Source organism: Sinocyclocheilus grahami, unplaced genomic scaffold, assembly GCF_001515645.1.
Source record: "Sinocyclocheilus grahami isolate Dianchi unplaced genomic scaffold, SAMN03320097.WGS_v1.1 scaffold11.1, whole genome shotgun sequence".
NCBI lineage: Eukaryota > Metazoa > Chordata > Actinopteri > Cypriniformes > Cyprinidae > Sinocyclocheilus > Sinocyclocheilus grahami.
The window spans coordinates 1944786-1966356 of NW_015505190.1; the positions used below are offsets into that span (position 1 = coordinate 1944786).

At 36.2% G+C, this 21571-nt stretch overlaps 1 protein-coding gene across 1 annotated transcript; it reads right to left on the minus strand.

Moving 5' to 3' along the window:
• Positions 1 to 12096: 12096 nt before the first annotated feature.
• Positions 12097 to 13747, minus strand: LOC107595500 (protein FAM84B-like). Its single transcript, XM_016285923.1, has one exon. It carries the CDS (start codon positions 13278 to 13280, stop codon positions 12462 to 12464), a length of 819 nt encoding a protein of 272 aa, XP_016141409.1. The 5' UTR covers positions 13281 to 13747; the 3' UTR covers positions 12097 to 12461.
• Positions 13748 to 21571: the final 7824 nt, after the last annotated feature.

Here is a 21571-nt window from a genome sequence, read left to right on the forward strand (position 1 = left end):
AGAAAGGAAAAATTGAAATTGCATCATATGACCCCTTTAAGATTATTTTTACAGTTACAGTTTGAAATCAGTACCAGTGCATATTTCATTATTCTGTCTTAAAGCTGGCTATTTGTTTGCGGGACACATGGACAAACAAAGAGAGCGTTCAGATGAAACTAGGTTAGGCTAATCTTTTAATAATCTTACATCAGGTTTTTAAATAGGATTTCAAACACTTTCTTTTGCTTCCTGTGCACTATTTACCCAAAGCCTGGCATGCTTGAACTCCTCAGAAAGAAACAGCAGTAACATATTCAGAGAAAGAAACCAATTATTTTCTGAATTTGGACTGGTTTGTTTGCTGAAGTTTTTTCTCAGTATAAGAAGAAATCTACTTAAGTGTTTACATGCTGTTTTAAGATTTTTATTCGCATTTGAATGTGCAGTGTTAATATGTATCCCTGCCTTTCAAACTTCATGGTTCCTTACTATTTGAAATATGTGGAGTACAAACTGTTCGTCTTCATCTACCCATAGTTTATGGTGTCGGAATGCACTGGGCAGGACAAATAGAGGAGGAACTACAGTGGGGAAAATATTTATTTGATCCCCTGCTGATTTTGTAAGTTTGCCCACTTACAAAGAAATGAAGGGTCTGCAATTTTTATGGGAGGTATATTTTAATGGATAGACACAGAATATCAACCAAAAAAATCCAGAAAAAAAACGCATTATATAAAGGTTAGAAATTGATTTGCATTTCAGTGAGTGAAATAAGTATTTGTTCCCCTACCAACCAGCAAGAATTCTGGCTCCCACAGATTGGTTATGTGCCCATGTGGAACACAGATCAGTCCTGCCACTTTAAGAAGTTACTCCTAATGTCAGCTCATTAGGTGTATAAGACACCTGTCCACACAATCTGTATCTTCCATTCCAACCTCTCCCACCACCATGGGCAAGACCAAAGAGCTGTCAAAGGATGTCAGAGACAAGATTGTAGATCTGCACAAGGCTTGAATGGGCTACAAGACCATCAGCAAGAAGCTTGGTGAGAAGGAGACAACTGTTGGTGTGATTATTCAGAAATGGAAGAAATACAAAACAACCATCAATCGGCCTCGGTCTGGAACTCCGTGCAAGATCTTGCCTCATGGCGTAAGGATGATCATGAGAAAGGTGAGGGATCAGCCCCAAACTACACGGGAGGAGCTTGTTAATGATCTTAAGGCAGTTGGTACCACAGTCACCAAGCAAAACATTGGTAACACACTATGCCGCAATGGACTGAAATCCTGCAGCGCTCGCAAGGTCCCTCTGCTCAAGAAGGCACATGTACAGGCCTGTTTAAAGTTAGCCAAAGAACATCTTAATGATTCAGAGAAGGCTTGGGAAAAAGTGCTGTGGTCAGATAAAACCAAAATTGAGCTCTTTGGCATTAACTTGACTCGTGTTTGGAGGGAGAGAAATGCTGACTATGACCCCAAGAACACCATCCCTACAGTCAAGCACGGAGCTGGAAACGTGCTTTGGGGCTGTTTTTCTGCTAAGGGTACAGGGCGACTTCACCGCATTGAGGGGCAAATGGACGGGGCCATGTACTGTAAAATCTTGGACAAGAACCTCCTTCCCTCAGCCAGAACACTGAAGATGTGTCATGGATGTGTCTTCCAGCATGACAATGACCCAAAATGAACCAAGTACTAAGTCATGTTTTGCTTGGGGATCAAATACTTATTTCACTCACTGAAATACAAATCAATTTCTATCCTTTATATAATGTGTTTTTTCTGGATTTTTTGGTTGGTATTCTCTCTCTATCTGTTAAAATAAACCTCCCATAAAAATTACAGACCCTTCATAAGTGGGCAAACTTCAAAAATCAGCAGAGGATCAAATAAATATTTTCCCCAATGTAGAGGAGTGTGGCATCTATCCTGACCTTGGCAGCCAGTTATCAGCTTCAGGCTTATGTAGTTTGATAATTTATCAGACTATCAAAACACATTCTTTAACTGATAACAAGCACAACAAATGGAGTTTCAGTCTCACAGGTCATCTTTAATGCCCTCCTTCATTTTTATGGTCAATTTTATGCTTGTTGATTCATCAGTAAAGTTCAAAACCAGAGAATGTGGCTTAGGCTAGCCATACTGTATGTGGTCTTAGAGTAAAGGAGACTTACTCTGTTCTTGTTCTAGTGATTTTTTGTGAGTTGTGTATTAATGTGGTGTTGGAATTATAATCCATGACTTGAAATGGTCCAGGAATGTAAACATTATCCATGTAATATAAAGCAATACAGAGACACTTGTAAATCTACAATAAACACAGACATACCATCAAATTTTTTATTTCTTTTATATACAGATTCTATTCATTTTAAACTGTACACGGACTTTAAATACCATAATAACCCAAACCCACACTCTAAACTTTAGGAAAAAAAGAAACAGTTAAATGTGTTTTATTCATATATCAATTTCATGAATAAGGACATCCCTGAATGGGCGTTTGTCAAATTTATCTCACCTTTGCGGACAGTCTTGTGCTAGATACAGTGGGGAAAAATTGCACAATTGGCGGCTGACTAAATACTTTTTTGCCCCACTGTATAGTTGGGGTAAGTGTTTTTTTTTAAGAAATTGAAACTTTTTTCCACAAGGAGACATTAAAATGATAAAAAAGTGACAGTAAAGACATTATATTATAATGTTAATTCATGTTGTTCTTTTAAACTTTTTATTATTCAAAGAATCCTGAAATAAAGTGTCACAGTTTCCACACAAATATTAAGTAGCACAACAGTTTTCAACATTGATAACAATAATAAATGTTTCTTGAGAACCAAATCATCATATCAGAATGATTTCTGAAGGATCGTGTGACACTGAAGACTAGAGTAATGGCTGCTGAAAATTCAGTTTTACCATCACAGGAATAAAGTGCAGTTTATTAACATTTCACAATATTACTGTTTTTACAGTATTTGATCAAATAAATGCAGCATTGGTGAGCATAAGAAACTTTTAATGGCATAAAACATTTTAAAGATTGTAGTGTATATTAGTCAGGATATCCCATGAATGTAATGGATTTATATAATAATTTAATGATTTTTACTATACCCTCCACCTAAACCTAACCTTCACAGTAACCTGTAGACACTAAACCAAATCACAATTTGGCTGATTTATAAGCCTTTAAGATAGTGGGGGCCACTACAAATCAGCTTTCAACATATGTCACTGTATTAGTGAAGACATTTTTAAGTTTTGAATATAGCCGAGTATACACACACACACACACACTCTCTCTCTCTCTCTCTCTCTCTTTCCTTCTTGCAACTGGCTGGAATTCTGTGAACTTTTACTGAGCACACAAGCCTTACTTAGGTTAGAAAATTAAACCTTTGTAAATCCCTCCCTGCATAACCCAACAGTGTTAATACTGAACTGCTATTAATTCCACTTTTTTTTTCATCTAGTTGTAGTTAAAGTGAATAGCTTCTAGACACTGATGGCTATGTTGTCCACCATAACATATATTTTCCTGAAACTATGTTGCATTGGTAAACATGATGTAACCATTTCAGCCACATGATCCATGTCCGCTGTGAACGTGTGATAATAGCATCTGCAATTTAGCAATGTGTACAGTTGGAGTTTTGTAAACATGTGAGGTCTAGTCACACACGTGTTATTCATAAGAACTCTTATTGTGCAACTGTTTGAAACAGTTCTGAAAAATGCCAAATATTCTCAGCAATCTGATGGTGTCAGGCTGAGTGAATGTGGTGCTGTAATTAGCTTCTGCCTTGTTATCTTCCTGCCCTCTTCATTGCTACAGTATGAGGCCTGATCGGTGCTGGGAGATTGGGTGCCTTGTCAAATCAAACAAACTCTCTCTGTGTTAGCACTCGGGTGGCTGGTGTTGATAAAAAAAATGTCATGCTGATGGGAGAGGATTCGCACGAACCAACACCAGCAAGAAGTGCTAATTCATCTTCATTGCGTTACCGATGAAGGACAAAACCATTTTGTGTAATTTTATAGTCTGAAAGCTGCATTGAATTTATTTTTTGCATGAAATTATTTGCAATACCATTCAAACATTTGTGGAGTCAGTAAGATTTTCTTTACAAACTCTTACTTGGCAAGGATGCTTTCAAATGCCACAAAAGTCTAGGCTTATATGTGAAAAATGTTACAGTTTACACAAAAATATTAAGAAGCACTGTTTTCAACATTGATAATGATATGAAATGTTTCTAGTACACCAAACCTAGAATGACTTCTAAAGGATCATGTGACACTGAAGACTGAAGTAATGGTGGCTGAAAATGTAGCCTTGCCATCACACAGAAAAATGACATATTTAAATATATTAAAATAGAAAAGAGTTTAATATTTAGCAATATGTGTTTTTACTTATTTTAGATCAAAGAATTGGTGAGCATAAACATAAAAACATTTTAAAAATCTTACCAAACGCAAATTTTGAATGGTAGTATATTGCACTAATACAGTATATGTCCTATTGAAACAGGAAGTTGGTACATATTGATAATCTCTCTCCACCTCTTTTTTAAATAGCCATAGGCTTTAGTTATGTCATAGCTAAAAAAAAAAAACTATCTGGTAGTTGGCAGTAAATGACACTGGGGGAGGGGCATTCTTAGTCTAGAAAGCATTTGATTGGACAAAATTCTGTGTATGAGTCATCAATATACCTTTTAGTATAGTACACCTTTTAGTATAGTACACTTGCATTTAAGTGGCTTCAAATTTACTTCTCAAATTTTTTTTTTTTTTCTCAGAATTTTTTTTTGGTTCTTTTTTTTATTTTATTTTGTATTTTATTAAAATACAAATTTGATATATATACACACACATAATAAAATATTACATTAGGCTATAGAGAGAAACAGAGAGAAAAGAACGTTATTTTGGTAAATTTTAGTCATTACCATTTTTATTTGCATTAAAATTACATATAAAGAAAGATGAGAGAAGCCAGAAGCTGATGTCTCCATAGCAAGTTTCAGAACATGGGGTCAAGTGAAACTCTATCAAAGTTTCTGACCCACTTATGATTTTCCTGAGCCAGTGCTGGGAAATAGATTGGATAATTTGATTCTGACTTGCCCTGGTAATTTTCTGCCTCTGTAAGTGTGTGTATTTGTGGAGAGCACTACATTGTTCAGTGGCAGTGAGTAAAGGAGTGTTGTGTGACTAAAGTGCCAGTCAGAGTGAGCTGGGCAAATACATGTCACATTGATGATCCTTGGCCTGAAAAAAAGTCAGTAACAGGGTCATCCTCTTATCTTGTCAGAACACTGGAGCTTTGCAAACTGACAGGGCCTAAGGGGCATATTCAAAGTGGTCTCTCATTTTCCTGCTTCGCTTTTATTGAAATTGTTTAAAGCATCATTGGTGTGCATCATGCAATGTTAGGACTTGCGAATCTCCAAAATGAGTTCATAAAATCTACATATTTGCACTTTTTATGATGCAGTTTTTGAGAAAAATCACAAATGCATTGCTCTTATGCTTTTTTTTTTGCTTTTCTTTTGCTGTATACTATTTGAACTGAGGTTCTTCTGCACACTGGATGGATCTGGCACCCTCCTACATGGAGGGTATTAAGAGCTAGTCATAATGAGCATCATTCACCGCCTCTGTTGCTCTGCATCATGGAGGCACATGAATGGCTCACCAGTGACTGGCCACAAATTAACCAGACAAGAAGCACAGGGAGCTGAACGGGTGGCTGTGCTCTGGCAAATATGGGATTAGAGAAGATTCACAAAAGGGAAGGATGAGTGTCAGATGCAGTGGAAAAAAGAGCAATGGATGGATTTAAAACTTCATCTGATTCTTGTTCAGCAGGCCATGATATCATGCCATGAATGAATAGCTGAGGTTTTGTCATTACTCAGCATGGTGTCAATCCCAGAAATATGGCTTTCTTCAACATGTTGCACCAAGTCTTAGGCCTGTGTTGTATTTTTAGAAGTTAAAGTTAGTTTATGCATTCATAGAATACATTATGAAGAAGTTCTGGCCTTGACTTTATAAGAACTCCAGAAGCACTATGGAAGAATGTTCTTGAGAGAATGGCTTTGACTGGTACGGTGCAAAAGCCTTAAGTGTTCTTCGGCCAAGGAAATCCTGAACTGTACGTTTTTTCTGATAAGACAGTTTCAGAAAAAAAAGCGTTTTTTAATGATTAAATTATACATTTCTTAGGGAGTTGGCCTGACTGATGACTCTGTCTTTCACGATCCATTTTCCTGTGGGCCTGTACAGCTTGTACAGTATTAAATGCTCACTTAAACATGTAAAGCATTTAAATTTTGTAAATAAATCAATACAAAGGCTCATTTACATATTTAAAAATCCAATTTATTTTAGGTAAGGCTTCATGGCAATACCTCTTCTGTTTCCCTGGGTTTTCCTAGCAATTCTCAACAATTCCCTGAAGAATTCTCTCAAGGATACGAGGAAGGGTGTTGTACTTCCTCTTGTTCCTCTTATTGTACACAACCTAAGCAGATAAAAGTCAAACTATTCTCATTTGTGCTGAGGCAAAATACCATTTTGTAAACCATGTGAACCAAAACCTTAAGGTCAGATTTTTTTTATTATTTTTTATTTATTTAATTTTATTTAATTTTATTTAATTTTATTTAATTTTATTTTATTTTAAAGAATGAATGAATTAATAAATAAGAATGATTTGATACATTTCTTTCCATTATACCATCTCTCATAATTCCTTTCTAGTGTCAAATGGATAAGTACGAATAATTCTTTCCATTTCGCTTATCCTTTACCATGCCATTGAATATATAAAGATTTTAATCTGTCTTTTACTTTCGGGAGAGAGTTCTGATTGCTGTTGGGAGTGTAATGATCCCATGTAATTAGTCTCACAATAAATTGCAATAACACGTTGCACAGCTGGGAAATGTGGCTTTGTTGCACTGGAATAATCTCCTTCCCTGGAAATGAAATACTTATTTAGACGTAAGAGTGACTGCTGTTTTAACACTTCCTGAGAAATATTACCATCATATGAAACTGAAATGTATTAAGTTACTGACCACCACAACTAACATTTCAACACATTCAAATTGCATACAGATTTTACTGAACTAATCTGTCTTACTGGTTATGATAGGTATCCTAACCACAAGTCTATTGTTATGCAGTGCTGCTTTTTTTATTTGCATTTTGGGGAAACAGACCCAGCCCAAGATTGTTTCCAAGAAAAATGCTTTATTTCATACCGCTGTGCACACCTGCTTGTGTGTGTGTGTTTTGAATTTCATACAACTGCTCATTGCACTACTAATAGCGTATCAATTCTAAATAAATTCTTAGTGCAGGATTACAGCTATTTCAGTCAGGTGAACCTGAAGGACACCTTTCATATCCCAGCTGCAAACAGGAGAGTTCAAACCCTCATCAGCAATGGAATTATAGATGGCAAAAAATCACCAGGACAATACAGCTTATTATTCATTAGCCTTTTCTCCATGAAAGGGGCATTTTAACCAAATTAGCATAATGTTATTGAAATGGATCTTTTTATTTTATACGGCGATTTAAATTCACATTATCCATTTGAACTTCAGAGGATGAGCAGCAAATTAAAACTGGATCAGTATGAAGGGAATTGATAGCTATCAAATCAAAGAGCTGTAAATAATTGTACTGTGTTATGTAGTCTTAAGTGTCTCCACTTATCTCATTTGAGAGGAGATTTTAACACCGGAGCTGTTTAGATCATTTTTATGGCTGTTGTTGAATTATCTGTTATAGATAGATAGTACAGTGATTTTTTTTCAACAATGAAGCTTTCATTTCACGTGTCCTTAATACTAATTCATACAGCAATGCTGTTGTTGTACTATAAAAATGAAATATTTGATGATCATGTTTGCCTTTTGCTATAGCATGTTAGAAGAGGAGCAGCAGGTCAGTGAATGGATTGCTCTCATTTTCTCTCTCTGGCATTCAGACATGTTTTACTATCACCAGACCTTCTAATGTAAACAGTCTCAACGTTTCCATGGAAGTGAGGGGTGGGATGAGAGTCAGAGCCACAGTTTGACTAACCCAACAACCCCTGGCAAAGAGAAGGGATTAAGAAGATAACATGTTATTAAAGATAACATATTATAACAGAGTAAAGATTTAGGCTTGTTCTGACAGCTATGCAAATGCAACTTATTACTTAATATATTAAATATAAAGAATACTAAATTAAATACTTGGTGGCAAAAAACATTTTTAAAGATTTTAACCAAACAAACATTTTATCTGAAAGAATTAGTTCACCCAAAAATGAACATTTCCTGAAAATTGACTCATCCTTATAGGCTGTCTAAGATGTAGATGAGTTTGTCTCTTCATTGGAATAGATTTGGAGGAATTTAGCATTATAGCAGCTCACCAGTGGATCCTCTGCAGTGAATGAATGCCATCAGAATGAGAGTTTAAACAGCTGACTAAAACGTCACAATAATCCACAACTAATCCACACAACTCCATAAATTAATGTCTTATGTAGTGAAAAGCTCCATGTTTGTAAAAACAAATCCATTGTTACGGCATTTTAACTTTAAACCGTAATAAACCACAAATCCATAAACCATGAAAACACTTCATAGTGAAAAACTTAGTCCCCTGTTGTCCTCTCACATCAAACTGATATAGTTTACACCTGTATTTGCTTGTAAATGGTTGTTGATCTGTGAGCGTTTCTCTCCTATCAAGCTAGACAATTTTAGTAGCGAAAACAATAAGGAGGACTTGTATTTTAGCTGGAAACAACAGTTTGAACTTCAATAGTGGATTTATTACTAACTCACTTTTTTCCCCCACTGAAGTCATTTGGATTACTTGTGGATTATTGTGATGTTTGGACTCATAGTCTGACGGCACCCATATACTTTTGAAGATCCATTTGTGAGCATGTGATCTAATGCTAAATATCTCCAAATCTGTTCTGATGAAGAAACAAACTCATCATCTTGGGTGGCCTGAGGGTGAGTACATTTTCAGCAAATTTTCATTTTTGGGTGAACTATTCCTTGCAGTATTGTCAGCTTAGTCTGACGGGGTAATCGGTTGTACAATATCATTTCACATCCTGTTCCTGCCTTGCACATGTAAGGTCCACGCACTTGGCCCAAGGAAGGTATCCAGTGGTGGCTAGTTATTCAATTTAAATTCAATTCTAATCTGACTCCATTTTATTATGACCTCACATTTGAGTTAGAATGTCAATTATTATTGATCATTTATAGGATAATTTATCTAGACATCTGATTATTCTATTTATTCTTTAATATTATTGTACTCGTTCATTCGGTTGCTCATGTCGCTCAAAGATATCGCTTCGGCCGTTAACGTATCTTACGATCACATTCTCATCAGTCTTGGTTATTTGACAGAGGTAATTGTCTAATACTTTAGATGGCCTCCTATGCTTGCTCATTCTAAACGTACTTTTAATTAGCCCCCATAGATGTGTACACACTTGAATAAAGCAACATAATTTCTAGTCAGAGGTCACGACCACTACTATAGATATAAGCTGACCAACATTACTTTCCCTGATAGTAGCTTTGGTATGGTCATGCCATGGTTTCCCTATGTACACTTTGCTAATATAATATTACAATAAACGGTTAGGCTCACCCTATTTAGGCTGGTCGAAGAACATCCAGTTGACCTCAACGGAAATTCCCTATAAGCCCTTACAATCTAAGTACACTTGAACTAATACCAAGTGTAAGGCGGATCTCTACAGATACAGTTGGTGTGCCCTATGCTCCATCTCAACTGAATTTTAGTCCGTTACTAACCTGATGCAGGAAATGCGGTAACAAGGATACAACATAATCTACTAGAGTCAATGATTACAGAGTAAAACGTCAAATGTAACTGTAACAAATGTAATAATTTATTATCAGTCAGGTAAATATGTATTATGCCAATAACATAGCCAATTAAAAGATATCAAATCATATCAATACAAACATCAAACTCTCAAAGATAAATCTAAGAGTAGAAGATACATACCTGACCTTAGAAAATACATAGTATGGAGTGTAGAGACACACACCACACTACGGGCTTTCTGGCTACAGAATCGCCCCGATCTTCTTGCAAGATTTCCTTAAGTACTCAACCCAAGACAAAACGTCCTCCGAAATGGAGACAGAAACTAACAATTGTATTGATCAAGCTGAATTAACACCTTTTGGGATAGATGGTAATTTGCATGAAATGACACACCCTCTAAAGTAATCAAAATATCTCTTAACTCTTAAGATCTGTATTATCTTTTAGTCTACTTTTGTAAGATTGAGACCATTGTACCACTTGCCCTGAGACTATTCAAATGATACCTAACATGACTGTAAATATTACTTGCATTCATGTAGAACATTATACTATTGACCATTCTGAGTGAACCAAGTGGAGGGAGGATGGGTGAGGGGAAGGAAGGGGATGAAAAGGAACTGATGCATATGTGAGAGAGGCATTTTACCGCATTTTCTCCCAGTGGGATGTGGCGACAGATGTCTGTATGTTAATGCACTGTGTGTGTATTGTCCATCTCAGAAGATAAAAGTGTCTGATGTTCTGTAAATCTTACACACAGAAAACCTCACCCTATTGAACAGGAAGGGCGGTTTGTTTACATGTTGTCTAAGTATTTCGTCATAGTCCATAATATCTTTGCACACACAAGACAGCAATGTGGCCCACTACTGAGTTTGATATACAGCGTAGTAAAGCACAGAACAGCTTTATGTGGCAAAAAGGATTTGGGGATGAATGTCAATCATTGGTAGCTGCAAAGACTCTTTAAAAATAGCTATTTCATAGTTGAGTTTCTTTGTGTGACCTGTGGGGGATGTCTTAAAGGCATATTTGTGCCATTGAGTTACACATAAAATAATAACTGATTAAGATCACATGCAGCTTAATTATTTGTCTAAACCGGCAACTTTATTTGATTAACGTTGGCTTAAATTACATGATTTTATGCTTAAATCTGAGCCAGTATCTTAAATTAGATGAGAAATTAGTTTAAATTGAGACTTAAATCTAATTAAGACTTCTAGTTTGAAACACTTTAAAAAGCAGTGGTTATCTTTTCCGAGCATCTGTACATCTTATCTTGGGAGCGCAGTCAACTTCTCCAGCAGATATGTAAATCCTCTCTTCTTTGGCTAAACAAGACCTTCTTTAGGCAACATTATCTCACAGATACTACCAACGGGGGGATCTCAAGTCTGGTATCATGAAACAACACACATCAGAAACTCAGAGACCACATTTTTCTTTCTTGCTATGGCCCTTTTCTCCCTATTGATTCATATCAAATCCCTAAAGGGGCACAATAAAAACAACACAAAAGGCAAATACATGCTTTATGAACATAAAAAATAGAGTTTTTAAATGGTTACTACCCAGTTTTTCTTACATATCAACTCTCCTATATAATGCTGTCTATACCTGTAATATGTGGCATCATTAAAAATGATATAAGTAAAATATAATCATAAAAGTCACCAGGGAAAACAAAATATACATTTAGATGGGCCGTAGTGACGATCTGTGGGAGAAATCATTTCCTCTGTACATTGTAAACGCTCGGTTATTTTAATCATATTCACAAATGAATGTTTACTTTTTCCCCTTGGGGTGTTTTTCATCATTAAATGTTCGGATGCTCATGAAATAAATATGATAGAATTAGGAGTCAACTCCGGAGAGAAAACGCTCAATCACCACCAACAGACTGAAAAAAACATAATAAACATACATACATACATATATATATATATATAAACAAGTTCTATCAAACCAAATGGAAGAGTTGATCTGAACTGACCGCTGAAATACATTTAAAATAAAACTATCTTCTCTGCATATGCATGAATAACACTTGAATAAGCTCTGTAGCAAAAATATATAGGTTTATATGTACTTGTTGAGACAACTAAAGCTAAATAAGTAACAAAATGTCATGTTGATTATATCACAATCCAATGCTGAGGAACAAAACCTTGCTTAAGTAAAAATATTCAGACTTTATTGAAATATGTGTCAAGGTAATACATACTTTGCCAGTCCTCAAAATAAAATACTATGAATGAGATCATTAAAAGGTGATATGGAAAGGCTTTCATAAAACGTTCCATTGGATGTGAATACAGCAAAGTGAGGGGATGATCAAATCCTTAGGCTATTACAAAAACACCAGGATTATCAATGCAAACAAGCTGAAGTTGTCCAATTTATAAAAGTGCTGCTGACGGAAAACTCTCTTGAGAAACTCTGATGAAATTGCAACACTGCCGGCTGTGCTTGAGGTGATTACAAATAAAGCCCATATCCTCCACGATGAGGCTGTTTGGCCACTAGAGAACCTCCCTCTTTGAGCCATCATCAGTTACAATTGTAATCATTCTCAGTGTCTTCTGTGCAATTTAAATGATTCTCCAGTTCCTGAACAACGGCTTCCCTTCCCATTTGATCGTTTCTCCTCTTTTCCATGATCAAATCCTCCAAACTCTGAAAGTCCAAAACGTGACTTTTCTTCTCTGACAGCTGCAGCTTCATCTTGTACGGCTGCTTCCCGATTCGTATCTCGCCTCCCGTTTTAAACTCGCGTTTGCCAAACCTGCACCAGGCAGCGAAGCATTCAGAGTTCTTCCAGCAAATGTCTCGCTCTTTCATCCCCACTTGCTCCATGGCATTCTGCACCACAACATCCGGGCTCAGCGCGCGAAACTTATACAGCTCGTTCACAATTCTGCCCCTTTTACCTTGACTGGCATCGAAAAGAAAGTCGCATTTAATCTCGTTTCTTTGCAAATGAACCACCTGTAGGTCGCCGACGTATACTGCCCAGTGCGGGTATTGACCGATAGCCACGAACTCCACCAGGTCACCGGGTTTGCACTTATTCGCCAAGTTTTCGGACGACAGGGTTCCCACTTCACCGAACCTGCTATTCCTTTCGTATATGCACTCGTCGCGATAGTATAACGCGCTTTCTAATTCATTGCGGCAGTCGTAGTGTTTAACATCTTCCTTTTCTGTCTGAACATCGATGTTCTCCTCTTGCTCGTCGTCGTCGTCCGCGGAGAAAATATAAGACACGCCGATCCGTGGAGCGTCGTCCTCTAGGTCGAACCCATTAGGCTCAGTCGTGGGTAATTCATTGTAATTCAAACGGGTAAGTTTCTCCACTTGATTCCCCATAACAGAAACTCGTGTGAACAGTTTCGCGTCCCACCTGTATAGGTCGCGGAGGGGATATTTCAAAAACGCAACACGTAATCCGGCTTTGGAGCCCAGTTCAGGTCTAAGTCCATATCTTCTTTTTATCGGCGAATTGCTGTTTGGAATAACCGCGTACAGCTATCCGAAGTGTTTGTCAGCCATCAGATAGTGCTGAGTTTCAGTCTGCGTTCTGAACAGGTGCGTCTCACCTGCTCACTTCCTGAACTGCAGACAGGGGAAGCCCATCAGACACAGCGGTGAACCCACGGGGAGTCCTGCGGTAACGTCTCCGGGAAAGAAATGCACTTTGGATGAGTTATTTCCTCTCTTTCCAAGTAATGGACGGCGCCCACGGCTCTTTGAAGTTCTGGCAGAGGCAGCACAACAGCGCTCTGTGTGAAATAGTATTGCGCACAGTAATGTTTACACAAGGCACGGTCAGTTAAAGAGACAGTGCGCATTTAGACTGGAAGCGGAATTATGTTGGTTCTTCAGCTCAGTGAGCTAAACTCCCTCAGAGTCTACAGTTTAAAGATTACCTTTCTGGCCAGATGCTAATATTTTATAGTCTATATGTGCCTGCATAAATTCGAGATGCCAGTGAATCGGTTTATATTGACTTAGCATCTCATGTGACATATCTGAACTTTGAACTCATACATAGGCTCTTGACGTTTTCAGGCTTCATGATGACACAATACTACAGAATGCAGATATACTACAAATCAGTTCTTTAAAATCGTTTTATTTATTGTACACAGGGCGCGTGTGAATTAAGTATATGATTGTACAATTAAGGTGGGAAGGCCTCTAAATAAGGTCTAAAGTTCAGCTTTTACATTATATATTATTCAACCACATTTGGAAACATCTTTTAAGGTATGGTCACATTAGCGAAACTTCTGCAAATTTGGTCTATATTGTAGTAATGTTTAAAATATAGCTTCTCGAGGTCACACAGAAGTCGCTTTCAAACCAAGCAGAATTTGTGTGACCAACATGAACCTATTGCTAAATTTGCAAACATTTTTCCCTAATGTGAAATTCCAGATCGAGTAGATTCCTAATGTATTGACTGTATTTCATCCATGAAAAAATCAATGAACAGTGGTAAATGTGTCACCATTGGTACATAAAGAGACACTATAATTACAGCAACACCTTTTTGATTACTGCCTTTAATAGATGATGCATCGAGAAAGTCTTTATTTATCACATTATTACAGACATTAAATCTATATTTAAAAACAATTAAATTAAAATAAATTAAATATATACTGAAAGCATTACATTTCTGACAGAAATTATTTTAGTTTTTATATCAAAATATGATAAATATTTTATTTTAATATTATTCCTATTGTTAGAATATTTTTCTGCTTCAGGCTATATTTAAAATTTCTTGAATGAAAACAATTTTTTTAAATCCCTGTGACAAGAAAAACTGGACATGTTTCAGTTAACTGTACATCTTTTTTTCACTGCTTGTTTTCATTCATGAAAAATGAAATATGTCATCTACCCTGAATAAAGTCCATTACTGTGTCCTTCACAATAAATACAGTGGCAGCATCTTCAGAGGCGTCTCCCAGGCGGTACTTCAGCTTGTGGTATCCAGTCTGGGGCACGTGTGTCTGTAAACCACTGCAGTGTTTAGTCCTGTGTTGTGGATTGCCAAACAGCTAGCCTCTGGCTGTCAGTCCATCACCTCCAGTGCAGGGGCTTCTCATGCCCAGAAGCGTGCCTCAGCTCTTAATTACCTAACGTAACAGCTGGTCAGCGAGTCTGCTGTGTATTTGCTCACTCCGGTGCGGGGATATCTGGCTGTTGCCGTGAGGCATATCAGTTATAAACCAAGTGTCCATCTCCCATCACCACATCAAAAATAAATACAGCCTCCTGACAGTCTCTTCAGGCCAGACACACCTGCTTCCCTAATATTTAAATATTAATATTAAAACTCATTAGCATAATGTGCTTAATATCTTTTGAATGGTGTACACTTTTGTCAAGTCACCATATAGAGCAATTTATACTATAAGATTTTTTCAAATGCAAATTGTTTTCAAATATGAGACAAATTCAAATTCTGCTGTAAAGCAGCTCTAACAAGACAATAGTGTCATCATTCAGCTCCAGTCAGTTCAGAGTTGGTTCGTAAATATATATAGGCTTTCAATGAACAGTTCTTAAAAGTACATTTTTTAGCAAAAAAACATATACAATAATAATACAATACATTTTAATATTTTGAGGGGGATATCTGGCTGTTGCCGTGAGGCATATCAGTTATAAACCAAGTGTCCATCTCCCATCACCACATCAAAAATAAATACAGCCTCCTGACAGTCTCTTCAGGCCAGACACACCTGCTTCCCTAATATTTAAATATTAATATTAAAACTCATTAGCATAATGTGCTTAATATCTTTTGAATGGTGTACACTTTTGTCAAGTCACCATATAGAGCAATTTATACTATAAGATTTTTTCAAATGCAAATTGTTTTCAAATATGAGACAAATCCAAATTCTGCTGTAAAGCAGCTCTAACAAGACAATAGTGTCATCATTCAGCTCCAGTCAGTTCAGAGTTGGTTCGTAAATATATATAGGCTTTCAATGAACAGTTCTTAAAAGTACATTTTTTAGCAAAAAAACATATACAATAATAATACAATACATTTTAATATTTTGATTTTAATAAACATTGTTCCACTATAAAAAATAAAATAAAAATGTTTGCGATGGAAAGGTTAGATGTTAAGGGTATCATGGAACCATCAATGCCAATGAAGAACCATTATGTTCCAAAAACATATGATGTTCTTTAACATTTTTGTAAATAACGAATGATTCAGCAATCAGTCCTCTGAGTGACATTTTCACTGAAAGCTTATATGTTATAAAGATCCACACACCTCGCATCTCTATCCTGGTGAGTAAACCGAGGCATTTCAACTACCTGACATTTCAGTATTGGTCTGACAATGTTTGGAGTGAGTGTTTGGACTCTACAAAGATCTTTTTTTGGTTTTTTTTAAGTTTCTCTCACCCCGAGAGCCTGTACTCTGGCCATTTTGAATGCCATGGCACCTTGTGTCAGTATGCCTGTGACACTGTATGAAGCTGTCTGCCACTGCTGAAGATATAAAGATAAACAGCGTTGCCTTCACACTGACTCGCTCAGTGAAAAAACTAATTATTTAGTTTCCTCAACTGTTAAAAAAAAGACGTCTGGAACACAACACCACCGAGAGTAAACAAAATAGGGTGAAAGTGCCACTCTAGTGGGAATGCATCTATGTTTTTGTTTCCAGTGGCTATGCACTGGTTACATCAGAAGAATTTTAAGCAGCTAATAGTAAGCCCCTTAAGACCCCTCTTTCTCTCTCTAGGTTTCCAAAGGCAACTGTGCTCCATCAAAGGTGTATTATTGCTGAAGGTACACGGCGTGTGTCTGTTTGTGTCACACCGATGAAGCGTACCATGAAGCCTGGGCTGGCTGCAGAGAGAAGAATAAAAAGAAGGCTGAGAAGATTGTCAGGTGACCAAAAGAAAATGAAAATGACAGAGGTATGTCAATGGTATTGAATGCAATGCTGTTATTGCAGATTAGTTACTCTGATATTTGTTTGTCTTTAATGAATAAATAGCTGCGATGTCCCATAGTACATTGTGGGTTTGCTGAAAAAATCAGGAAACCACTTATAGGTAGTTTAGTGATCAATAATATTCAGTGCAGTGAAACATTCATGTTTCTATTCATAATAGTATGAGTAATGAGTATAAGGACTTATTTTATTCCAACAAGTTCAAGTATCATTTGAGCTGCACTGACCTCTAGAGGAACATTACATTTTAACCAAAATATTACTCTCATCTAACACACACACAAAAAAGCCAGTAGGCTTAAAGTAGTGTTCTTAATCCAGGGGTCTGCAAGGGGGTGGTAGGGAGTCTTTGAACATTTTATTTATATATATAAAATATATATATATATATATATATATATATGTCATGACAATACTCCGAGGGATTGGCATGGTAATGTACATGACATGTTAATGTATTTGATCTTGGCGGAATAGATCTGCTATGCTGTAGCTGCGGCAGAGCAATTACCGAGACTTGCTAGTGCCAATACATCCACAACATGCTGCTGTGAGCGAGGGATTGGCATGGTAATGTACATGACAATGTTAATGTATTTGGTCTTGGTGGAATAGATCTGCTACGCTGCTGCTGCGGCAGAGCAAGTACCGAGACTTGCTGCTGCCAGTACATCCACAACATGCTGCTGTGAGCATGTAAGAAATACTGCTGCTGCAAATATAACATGCATGAAATAACCCCCATATAGCATACATGAATCACCTCGTAGCAGATCTATACAGGTGGAGCTGGGGAAGGTGGAGGGTTTCTGAAGCAAGCTGCGACTGCTACAGCAAGCACTAGTCATATATTAGAATGTTGAGTAGCGAGCTCATTGGCTACTGATACAGGAGAGAACCAATCAGATCAGCTGTGCCATGTGATGATGTCATTAGGTCAGATTGCCAGCCCTATCGGACTGCGCCATCTAAAGTTTCATGCCAGAACTCTGTGTATATACAATATATATATATATATATATATATATATATATATATATATATATATATATATATATATATATATAAAAATTTATGTATTAGGGCTGTCGCGGTTAATTATTATGTTTACATTCACTAATTTAAAATTTAATTCTGATCAGAAATCAATACATTAATTGTATTATTTTCTTTCATTCTTTCTTTTCTTTCTTTCTTTCATTCATTCTTTTCTTTCTTTCTTTTCATAATTTGTTCTTTTTATAAATATTTTCTGGATAATATTTTTGTATTATCACAATGTATAATCATTTAATTTTGGGAATGATTATTTGATTTAGTTGTCTTTTTCTAAATATTTTCTAAATAATATTTGTTATATCAGTATAATGGCAATGTAAAAAGCTGTTTTTTAATTTATTTTGGCAACAATTATTTTATGTATTTGTCTTACATTTGCACACAGTAAAAATGGATTTTAACACAAAAATATACAGCTGCCTTAATATTTATCAATAGCTATAGACAATAAAATACTGTACACAATATAATGTTGTGAACGTTCAAGTATTTTTTTTATTTCAATAGTTTCCTTAGACGTTCTCTTTCTTGCATTTGTAAACACTGTAAAATACCAATACCAGACTGCTGATAACATTACAGATGGTTTGTTTGCTCTGAACTTCGAAGAAGAAACTTTAGTATTTGCTGTTTGGTGATGGTGATTAGAACTTTTGCCACGACTTTGAAAGTAGAACATTCTCTCCAGGCCTTATCAGAAAAAAGGCTGTAAGAAGTAGGTCATTCAGATCTGACACAACATGACCCAATTTGCTATCTCACTATTTGTTATGTTCCCTTAAATTTCTGCATGAGCGGAGCAAACTATGTAATATATCACTGTCATTCTGATCTTTTAGAGGTCAGCTTGCGATTCCTAATGGACATATTGCATTTTGCATTGCAACGCCATCAGTGGCACCACTTAATATGATGATAATGTAGAGCAACATACACAAGCACTTGTTGCTTCTACCCAATTCAGTGTTATACAAAAAAATGCACATATAATTTCTCTTGTGCTGTAGAGAAGGGCTCTTGTTTTATGGTGGTCTGTTTTGGAAATGATGCAGTGTGTTGTAGCGTTTGAGGAGGATCACAAATGAATCCATTATGGAACCAAAAGATGAAAGTGCTCTTCAAAATGTATCAGACATTGTGCCTTAATATATCTAAAATGTGCCTCTTTCTATTAGGACTACTTTTTGCTCTTCTCATGATGCATGCCAAACATAAATTTTGAATGAATAGGCGCTGTTTGGGTGTCAATTACTTTAATGTGTTCATAGAAAATGTAGGAGTAACACACATATGTATAAACACAATGCAGCCCTGTAGATTAAGAATAAGGAATTAGATATACGTGTATCTAAGCCATAAAATAACAATAATTATTTAAAATATATAACAATTGTTTATTCAAAATTATTTAATACTTTGATAGTAATATAATATTTTATGTTTTTTTTTTTTTTTTGGAGAATGTCTAAAGGTCATATCCTGCCATGTCTTGATGTGACTGTTATTTACCCTTCATTTACTCATGCAGTGATAAGCAGTGTTAATCAGTAAGGATGGTCTCCTGAGGCACAGGCGTTTTTAGTATGAGATAATTAACAAATGCACAGCAGACTCACAGTAAATCTTGTGGATGCTGTAGAACAGAGCCAATCTCAGCACTGCTGAGATATGTGAAGTAGTCTGCAAGCTTTAAACGTGCTATGAGCTCTCCTGACAGGTTACTTATCAAGATTTCTACAAAGAGACAGTTATTTCCGTAAAGGGCAGCTCTGGAGAATTTAAGGTCCCACCAACATGGCAATATGAAAATTAAAAAATGAATAATGAAAAGTGTTTTGAAAATTGTGTGTATATGGAAGCTAGGTGACAAGTAAATATTTATTTATCTATATTATTTATTTTGTTTGTTTATTAATTTACACCACCCTTTAAAAAGGTTATGGCAAACAATTGTCATTGTTTTATCATTTATTATTTGTTTATAAATATTATTATTGTTATTTTCTTTATTTGAATTTTATTTCTTTCATTCTTTATTTTCTTGCTTGCTTGCTTGCATGCTCTAGAACATCATACTAAATTCACTCTCTGATCTTACTGCTAATATTTTGCCTGCTGTAATCTTTTCAAAGGGTGTTGTGGTAGAAGTTCAAAGGGATTACTCAAGCTATTCATTTCAAGCCCTACAATGGGTAGGGAGGAGCAAACATTTGTTTACCACAAATTTCTTAAACTGACATTCTAGTTTTCCATCATTTTGTTTCAGGAATTTCAGGTTGATGGTGATGCTAGAGTAAAAAGTAAAGTAATTCCAACTAAATCCTATCATGTAATACATTATTTCATTTGGCAGGTGATTTTATCCAAAGTAACTTACATTCAGGGTATTACATTATCAATTTGTGCCTTCTCTAGAAATCAAACACGAGAGAGAGAGAGAGGCCCAGTTTAGGAGGTTTAGTGCACAACAACAACAACAACAACAACAAAAAGGCTATTGCCTTAGGATATTTTGTTATTTTGCTATTTCAGGTTAAACGGTTACTAAAATGTCTCTATTTTTTTTCAACACATCCCTGTATTTTTCACCCCGTGTGCTTTGAAAATAATTATTTTTAAAAAGATAATATTATTTTAAAATAATATTTTTTAAAAGATTTCTGAAAGTAGATATGATTGTATATAAATACATTTTTCTGTTTGATCAAATGTGGATACAGTTAGCATGTACAACATGTTATCTTATGGTACAAGAAAACATATTTCGTTTTGAAGTCGTTTAACATTTTAGCTTACAGCATGAGAAACAGATGACAGCACAGGTGCAACTGTTGCGTAATACCTCTCAGTGCACAAACACCCCAGTACAGGGAACTAACACTAGATGGCGCTGCTGCTCTAACGCTATATTTCTTAAGACCCTCAGTAGTTCACACAAATAATCTAATCATCAAATTTGTAAAAACTGTTTAGATAATTAATAATAGATTATAGAGATATAGATTGAGATTGAGATTGTGATTTAATTAATATTTTTATCTGTTTAATTCGTTTTTCTCCCTACATTACTGATCATTACAACAGTTTATTTGCAGATGCTTATAAGCAACTTCATACGCTTAGCGTGCAACCCTAGAGCAGGAGGACAGTTACTGATGCCTGTAGTAACACAATGCTGGCTTTGGGAGGGCTTAACTTAGAAACGGGGGTCTTTCCGAGTACGCGGCTAACAGCATTTGGCACAAGTAGTGTTGTTTACAGTCTCAGTAAACATACACACGTGGTGGAGCATGGAGCTTTCAGACACGCTATGCAGACAGTCAAGAAACTTGTGTTATGGAAAACCAGAGGGGCTGAGGGCGTACCATGAGGAGGTGTTCTGACAGAGAAGAGAGATTTCTATTTTTAGGGAGACTGGAATGTACACTGAGGCCTCTCGAAAGTTTTCTGAACAACAAATAACATACCGCAGTCGCCCCAGTCTCTATAAACATCCACCTGGCAAACTGAGAAAGTGAACTGATTTTGAAAACAGAGGGAAGAGTTTGAGATCTGTTTGAGGTTTGATGATACATAGATATTTACAGGACCATCTAGA